Raw genomic sequence first — 8,677 nt, 5'->3', positions numbered from 1 at the left:
AAAAACAAAACAAGGCCAGGCGCAGTGGCTCATGCTTGTAATCCCAGCACTTTGGGAGGCTGAGGTGGGCGGATCACGAGGTCAGGAGATCAAGACCATCCTGGCTAACACGATGAAACCCCATCTCTACTAAAAAGAAAACACAAAAAATTAGCCGGGCATGGTGGCAGGCGCCTGTAGTCCCACCTACTCAGGAAGCTGAGGCAGGAGAATGGTGTGAACCCAGGAGGCGGAGCTTGCAGTGAGCCGAGATTGTGCCACTGCACTCCAGCCTGGGCAACAGAGCCAGAATCTGTCTCGAAAAATTTAAAAAAAAACAAAAAACGGACATTATCCACACTATCTCCCGAACCCGGCAGCCTACTGTTTCACAGTCTGCTGCTGCTGACAGCAATCGCACCGGCCACTTGTGTTTTTTTGTTTGTTTTTTGTTTGTTTTTTTTTTCTTTAATTTTTTTTGAAATAGTTAAGAGATTTTATTCTAATAGCTATAATTACAGTGCTTGTTTGTCGAAATGAAAACTGAAAACAAGTATACAAAACAGTTGATTACTAATCGTGTATTGAAAGCAGTAAGAGGTTCCATGACACCAGATAGACCAGTTCTGAGATTTCCTCAAGATAAATTTTACAGCTCCAGCTTCTTCAGTGTTTATCAAAATACAAAAGAAAAAAGTAGAGGTTGCCTTTTTCTATGGCAAATCGGACCCTTGCAGGCTGAGGGAGAGAAAGCTACATCACACACAGAGGTGGGGTGCTCCCGAGGGGCTGTGGGTCTAGGTGGACTGCCTGCCCAGCTTGAACGCGCTCCCGCTGGTGAGGCCCCAGACATCCTGCCAAAGTGTCTGAGCGAGCATGAGTGTTGGGGATGACGGACCCACTGTGGCCACACGGTGACCGAGGGATAGATGGGGCCCTGGGTCCCATAGGCTGCCTGAAGGTGGGTGGGGCAGCCTGCGAGAGAGTGGGGTGGCTGTGGGCTCCCAGCCTGGCCCCTGGGAACTGTGGGAGCACAGAGATAAGCACATGGCTATGGAAAGCAGGGTGACCCGAGGACAAGCGAGTTGCGGGGATCTCTACTGTGACCATGCAGAATTGACCGCGGTCTGCTTCGCCACCACCACCTCATGTTCCTGAGGGGAGCCGCTGGGCTGGCGACCGGCATCCAGGCCATAACTGCAAATCTATGCTAGGCGGGGTCTCCCTTCTGTGTGTTCAAGTGTTCTCGACTTGGATTCTTAACTATTTTTAAAAACGCACTGAGTTTGGGTTAAAAACCAACCACCAAAATGGATTTCAACACAGCTCTAAAGCCAAGGGCGTGCCCGGCTCTCCCAACACAGCGACTCCTGGAGGCCAGGTGCCCATGGGCCTACATCCCCCTCTCAGCACTGAACAGTGAGTTGATTTTTTTTTCTACAATAAGATAAAGCTGAGTAATATTGCATAGGAGCACCAGAAACTGCCTCATTGGAAACAAAAGCTATTTACATTAAATAAAAAGCCTGGCCGCAGCCTGCATCTGCCACATTTACAGCACGGTGCGATGCACACGGTGACCAAACCACGGAGGCAGCTTCTGGCACTCACACCACAAGCTGCACATTTGCCACATGAGAGTAAAGCAGAGGGCAAGAGGAGTGAGGGGGAGGGGGGTTGCATTTACTTCTGGTTCCGGAGCTGATTGGACAGCCAGTCCGGTCCTTCATAGAGCCCGTCGCCGCTGGTGGCACAGGTGGCCTGAATGTACCAGTTCCTGTGGCATAGGGAGTGCAGCCCCAGCTTGTCTGTGATCTCAGCCACATTCATGGCATTGGGGAGGTCCTGCTTGTTGGCGAACACCAGGAGGACAGCATCCCGGAGCTCGTCCTCGGCCAGCATCCTCATGAGCTCCTCACGGGCCTCGTTCACGCGTTCTCTGTCATTGCTGTCCACCACGAAGCTCAGGCCTTGTGTGTTCTGAAAGTAGTGGCACCACAGGGGCCGGATCTTGTCCTGGCCACCCACGTCCCACACAGTGAAGCTGATGTTCTTGTACTCCACGGTTTCCACGTCAAAGCCTGTGGCGGGAATGGTGGTCACGATCTCACCCAGCTTAAGCTTGTACAGGATCGTGGTCTTCCCCGCAGCATCCAGACTCGCCACGAGGATGCGCATTTCTTTGTTGCCAAAAAGGCCCATGAAGAGGTTGACGAAGATGTTCCCCATGCTTGTGGACAGGTGGAAGGACACTGGCCGGGGACACCTCAGAGGCTGCTACTCCGAGCCAGGCGTTGGTTTCGCTCCCACAAGATCTATGTTTTAAGAGGCACACTGACAGCGAAGAGGCAGCAGACAGTGAAACTCCCACAGGACACAGGACAGTGGTTCTCCTACTTTCAAAGGTTTCGCAGCCGTGGCCCCAGGGCTTTGATTCTTAACTCCCTTGCTGAGATCACCATTGAAAACCCCAAGAGAGAAGCTCAAACCCTCTACCCTCCTCAGCAACTGCCCAACTCAGCCCAGAGATCCTGTCGGACCACACGATAGTCTCCTTTGTGTGGGGAGTCTTTTCGAGACTGTTGTTCTGCTTGTCTCTCCACAGGAAAAGGTAATCTGAGAGTTATACTGAATATTTTAAATGTTAGATACTGGGTGTGTTTTGGGTTTTGATGTGTTTAGTAAACCCCTTAGAGATGTTTAGTTTCAGGCAGGATAAGCCGGTTATTAAATTTTTTCATTGGCTAGGCATGGTGGCTCATGCCTGTAATCTCAGCACTTTGGGAGGCTGAGGCAGGAGGATCACTTGAGCCCAGGAGTTTGAGACCAATAGGCAACATAGCAAGATCCCGTCTCCACCAAAAAAAAAAAAAAAAAAAAATTTCTCAGACAAGATGTGGGGTGTGGAGCAGGGAGGGAGCCCACAGGGTCAGGCTGGCTTTCAGGACCCCATCAGATCAGCAGAGACATGCCCACCGCTGTGGTTCTACCCTGTGTCTGGAAGTGGGTTCTCTCGTGGTCCTATTCCAGCTCCTGTCCATCAGAGCAGGTCCGGTTCCTCTCTGTTCCTTCCTCCCTGAGGCTGGTGCCTGGGAGGCAGGGCTCCCCTCTCATTGCCTTAATTCTTCCCAATCCCCTTTGGAAAGGAAGGACATCATCCCAACTGGTTCACCTGCTTTGTCTTGCCAGGAGAAATAGTTTAGCTCATACTAGGAATGAAAACTTTTTGTTTGTTTGCTTATTTTTTGGTTTGGTTTTAGAGACTCTGTTGCCCAGGTTGGAATGCAGTGGTACTATCTCAGCTCACTGCAACCTCCATCTTCTGGGCTCAAGCAATCCTCCTACCTCAGCCTCTGGAGTAGCTGGGACTATAGGCATGTGCCACCACACCTGGCTAATTTTTTATACAGATGGAGTTTCATCATGTTGCCCAGACTGGTCTTGAACTCCTGAGCTCAAGCGATTCTCCCACCTTGGCCTCCCAAAATGTTAGGATTATAGGCGTAAGCCACTGTCCCTGGCCTATAAGAATTTTTAAAAATTAGGCAGGCATGGTGGTATGTGCCTGTAGTCCTAGCTGCTCAGGAAGCTGAGGCAGGAGGATCACTTGAGCCCAGGAGTTTGAGGCTATAGTGAGCTGTGATCACACCACTGCATTCTAGCCTGGGCAACAGAGTGAGACCCTGGCTCTAAAACCAAACCAAAACAAAGCAAACAAACAAAAAATTTTCATTCCTAGTATGAGCTAAACTTTGTTTCTCCAGGCAAGACAAAGTAGGTGAACCAGTTGGAATGATGTCCTTCCTTTCCAAAGGGGGCTGGGAAGAATTAAGACAATGAGAAGGGAGCCCTGCCTCCCAGGCACCAGCCTTGGGGAGGAAGGAACTGAGGGGAACTGGTTGCTCTGATTGACAAGAGCCGGAATAGGACCACAAGAGCACCCACTTCCAGACACAGGGTAGAGCCACAGCCGTGGGCATGTCTCTGCTGATCTGATGGGGTCCTGGGGGCCAGCGAAATCCTGTGGGTTTCCTCCCCACCCCACACCCAGTGGCAGTCTCAGCAGGACCCTGCTCAGACAGGTCATGACCCAAGGCCAGGGAGAATGCCGGATGCTGAGACTTGGACCATAGGAAGGAAGACTGGGGGTAGGTAGGGGCTTGGATCCGCTTCCTTTTTTTTGTTTGTTTTTGAAATCGGGTCTTTTTCTGTCATTCAGGCTGGAGTGCAGTGGCACAATCTCGGCTCACTGCAGCCTCAACCTCCCAGACTCAAGCGCTCCCCCACCCTCAGCCTTCCAAGTAGCTAGGACTACAGGCACACACCTGTATTTTTTTGTAGAAATGGAGTTTCATCATGTTGTCCAGGCTGGTCTTGAACTCTTGGGTTCAAGTAATCTGCCTGCTTCAGTTTCCCAGAGTGCTAGGACTATAGGCTTGAGCCACTGTGCCTGGCACACTTCCTTCTTTCTTAATCACCCCTAACATTTTAGCTTTTCCTCCCATCTTTTTAAAAAAGTGCCTGGTGTTGAGCATTCAATTCTGTTAGACCATATGGGTGGGAAGAAGGAAGTGCATTTAAAAGCCTTTCATTCCTCCAACTATTGTAGGAGCCATCAGTGACACCCATCCCAGGGCTCAATTGCATTTGGACACTTCTGGATAGGGTGACAGCCACACATTCACTTTGCTGGGAGGAAACAATGCCCAGTGAGATGGGAGAAATATTATGAAGCCCAAAGGAAGAAGCCGTGTTGGCATAAACTTCAGGCTCTACACCCTTCGTTTCCTCTCTGTAGTTCTCTCCAGACCGTGCCAAGGTTTGCCACAACCCTCTCCAACCTTTTCTCAGACTTACCACTTCCTCTTTCCTATGCTATGAGCACCCTGATGCCCACTTTCCCTTTGAGTTCCTGCTTTTAGCAAAGGACTCCTCCCCTCCCTCACCTGTGGCCCCTCCCCACCTTTCACACTTGACCCCCTTCAGAGCCCTCTCTTCTGTCAGCAGTGTGGGTGCCTAGACTGTGCCAGGGGCTGGGGAAGCAGAGTCCTAAAATACAGTCTCTATCATGAAGAAGCTGTTTGCAGAGGTTGGAGGGGAGGTGTGGCCACAGGTAAAAAAAATAATTACAAAACTATGGCATGAATACTCTCTTAGAGGTTACTACAGACAGCCATTTAATTTTCAAAATTCAATCTTGCAAACAAATGCCCTTCCCCAACCCCTTTTTGGCCCTTTCTTTCTGCTTGAGACAGTTTTGAGAGAATGTTTGTTGCTGTAGCAGAAGATGCTGATGATGACAGGGCAGAAAGATGGGGAAAGCCAGCTGGGCATGGTGGCTCATGCCTGTAATCCCAGCACTTTGGGAGGCCAAGGCAGGAGGATCACCTGAGGTCAAGAGTTCGAGACCAGCCTGAACAACATGGTAAAACCCTGTCTCTACTAAAAAAAAAAAAAAAAATACAAAATTAGCTGGGCGTGGTGGTGCATGCGTGTAATCCCAGCTATTCGGGAGGCCAAGGCAGGAGAATAGCTTGAACCTGGAGGTGGAGGTTGCAGTGAGCCAAGATAGCTCCATTGTACTGTAGCCTGGGCAACAAGAGCAAAACTCCATCTCAAAAAAAAAAAAAAAAAAAGATGGGGAAAGCCTAGGTTTTGATGGCAGCACTGAGCCACTGAATCTACTCTGGAATCACCTACTTTAGTCTTCTCATTAAGTAACTAACATCTGTGTTGGGTTTAAGCCACTGCTGATTGACTTTTCAGTTACTTGCAGCCCAAAGCACTCTAACTGACATGCATTTTCTTCCATGTATGAGAGAAGAAGTTAGGGGTGAACTTGGGATGCATAAATTATAGTTCTGCTGATCAGCTGTGGCAGGCCCAACTTCTTTGTGGAAAGGAATAGAAAGACCTGTGGTGCATAGACCTCCTCTACCTTTACTCATTTAACTTATTCAGCCCATGTTTATGGCGTCGCACCCATGTGCCAGGCATCACAGTGAGTTGCATGGCTAAAATCAAGAGCAAATTCACACATGGTCCCAGTTCTCATGAAGCTTAAAGAGTCCAGTGAGGGAATAAGACATTAATCAAATAGCAGTTCTAACAAGTGTAGTATTTGAAGCAGAACTAAACATGTGAAGGACAGGGGCAGATGCTGTGAGAATATGCAATACATATGATAAAAAACCTGGGGGCCAGAAAGGCCTCCCTGAGAGCTGGGTGATGGAGGAGGACTCGGAAGGGGGGTGAATTCGGCAGAAACTCCTGAGGGCTGGGAGCAGAGGCTGGAGCAGTGCAGGCAGAGGCCCTGGGGCAGGAGGGAACCAAGCCAGCTGGAGACACCTTTCCCCACCCAGAGAAGCAGACTGGAGTTTGAACTGGTTGAAAAGTTTGCCTTCCGTGCCTCCCAAAATCTGGTCTTCCAATGCCTCCCACCCTCTCCCCTGCTTCTTTGCTCATCCCACACTGCTCACAGGAATTCTGGGGTTCTTTGACTGAAACTCCCTACTTTTGAGGTTCTAGCCAGACTCACCTGCCACCCTCCTCCACCCCTCTAATGACCCTCGCTTCTTTCCTCGGAGGAACTAGAGAACTGCATTTTATAAAACGAACAAAACCCAGCCTGTAATTGGCAGGACTCAGACAGCAAGCCGAGTATTTTAGGCAAAAAGAGAGCCCTGGACATCATGTCTCCCATACGGCGGACTCCTCACCTCCTCGTAGCAGCCTGTGGGGGTCTGTGTGGGAGGCGTCTGGGGCGCAGATCAGGCTCTGTGGATGGACCAATCACTCTCTTTCTCTCCCAGAGACACCAGCAGCTTCTCCTCAGTCGTCGATCCCAGAAGTCTCTTTACCCCAGTTTCTCACAGAAGTAGAGACATGACTGGTGGGGGTGGGGGCTGGACGCCCTTACATGAACTGACTTAAAAAGGTCTAAGGCCGGGCATAGTGGCTCAGGCCTGTGATTTCCTGAGGTCAAGAGTTCAAGACCAGACTGTCCAACATGGTGAAACCCTATCTCTACTAAAAATACAAAAAAAAATTAGCCCTGCATGGTGGCGGGCGCCTGTAATCCCAGCTACTTGGGAGGCTGAGGCAGGAGGATCGCTTGAACCCCGGGGGGCGGAGTTTGCCTTGAGCAGAGATCACTCCACTGCACCCCAGCCTGCGGGGACCAATGGGAGAGCCCAGGTTTTGACCCAGACAGCCCTAGGGGTGAGGCCAAACCATGGCTTGCTGCGTGACCTGGGATCATCACTTAGCTTCGTTGAGCCCCAGTTGCCTCATCTGCAAAATGAGAGTGAGATTATCTTCTTTACAGAGTTGCTTTTTTCCTTTTTTTTTTTTTTCGAGACAGGGTCTCACTCTGTCACCCAGGCTGGATTGCAGTGGTACAACCTCAGCTCACTGCAGACTCAATGTCCCAGGCTCAGGTGATCCTCCCAACTCAACCTCCTGAATAGCTGGAGCTACAGGTACATGCCACGACGCCTGGCTAATTTTTGTATATATTGTAGAGACAGGGGTCTCGCCATGTTGCCCAGGCTGGTCTCCAATTCCTGAGCTCAAGTGATCTGCCCACCTTGGCCTCCCAAACCCAAAGTGCTGGGATTACAGGTGTGAGCCACTGTGCCTGGCCAAGTGAGGTTTTTAAACCTGAGCTAGGGTTCAAGTATGGATCTAGCACCCAGGAATTATCAGTCCAGTCCCAATTTCAAATATTTTGCCCTATACATCTATTCCCACTTATCAGGCTGTGGGTCTTGATTTTTGATTTGGAAAGCATGATGGTCCCTATCCATTTAAATCTACATTGTCCAATTTGCTAGCCACTGGCCACAGGTAGCTAGTTAAACTTTATTTATTTATTTTCTTTATTATTATTATTATTATTTATTATTTTGTTATTGAGACAGAGTCTCACTCTATCACCCAGGCTGGAGTGCAGTGGCGCGATCTCGGCTCACTGCAACCTCTGCCTCCTGGGTTCAAGCGATTCTCCCGCCTCAGCCTCCCAAGTAGCTGGGATTACAGGCACCCACCACCATGCCTGGCTAATTTTTTTGTATTTTTAGTAGAGACGGGGTTTCACCATGTTGGCCAGGCTGGTTTCAAACTCCCGACCTCAAGTGATCCACCCTCCTTGGCCTCACAAAGTGCTAGGATTACAGGTGTGAACCACCGCACCCGGCCTAAATTTTAATTAAAATAAAATAACAATTTACACTTCAGTTCCTCACACTAGCCACATTTTAGTGCTCAGTAGCCACAGTGGTATTGGACAGAGTAGATATACAACATTTCCATAAGCAAAGAAAGTTCTACTGGACAGCTGGCTTAGGGAAACAGGAGATCTGTTTGTTTTACTTGTCATCCCACTTCCGGACAAAGACACAGATTGGGAGCACCTGGCAATTAGAGAAGCCTGAAAAGTTGGCCTGTGTGTTTATATGTGTGTGCATGCATGTGTGTGCCTGTGCACATGTGGACAGGCCAGGAGTCCAGCATTCACGCCTTCCAGATGAACTCAGTCACATTCACCACCTGCAGAGCTGGACCCGGTGGGTAAAAATCACAGAATGAGTGCCCTCAGAGGTCCTAAACCTGCCCTATCTGAGAGAGAGCAAGGCTGGGGACAAGGAGGAGGCCCAAACTCCCAAAATCCAACCCTGACTCAGGAACCCAAGAGGAA

The 8,677-nt window shown here is 49.7% G+C and overlaps 1 protein-coding gene across 3 annotated transcripts; it reads right to left on the bottom strand.

The window, feature by feature from the left end:
• Nucleotides 1–415: 415 nt before the first annotated feature.
• LOC112628649 (ADP-ribosylation factor 1-like) lies at nucleotides 416–2,289 on the bottom strand. Of its 3 annotated transcripts, none has more exons than XM_025391717.1 (2): nucleotides 1,852–2,289; nucleotides 416–1,794 (listed from the first exon to the last, which is right to left on the bottom strand). In XM_025391717.1, exons 1-2 carry the CDS (start codon nucleotides 2,206–2,208, stop codon nucleotides 1,663–1,665), a joined length of 489 nt encoding a protein of 162 aa, XP_025247502.1. In that variant the 5' UTR covers nucleotides 2,209–2,289; the 3' UTR covers nucleotides 416–1,662. The 3 variants fall into 3 exon arrangements, with proteins under 3 accessions (XP_025247502.1, XP_025247501.1, XP_025247499.1); XM_025391716.1 differs by having other exon boundaries at nucleotides 416–2,060; nucleotides 2,091–2,288; XM_025391714.1 differs by having other exon boundaries at nucleotides 416–2,289.
• Between the last annotated feature and the right edge of the window lie 6,388 nt (nucleotides 2,290–8,677).

The sequence above is a fragment of the Theropithecus gelada genome, chromosome 7b, assembly GCF_003255815.1.
Source record: "Theropithecus gelada isolate Dixy chromosome 7b, Tgel_1.0, whole genome shotgun sequence".
NCBI classification, from domain to species: domain Eukaryota; kingdom Metazoa; phylum Chordata; class Mammalia; order Primates; family Cercopithecidae; genus Theropithecus; species Theropithecus gelada.
This window is presented reverse-complemented; position numbering and strand designations above follow the sequence as displayed.

Coding starts and splice junctions, on each gene's coding strand:
- LOC112628649 (XM_025391714.1), bottom strand. CDS start 2,208: ATGGGGAACATCTTCGTCAACCTCTTCATGGGCCTTTTTGGCAACAAA.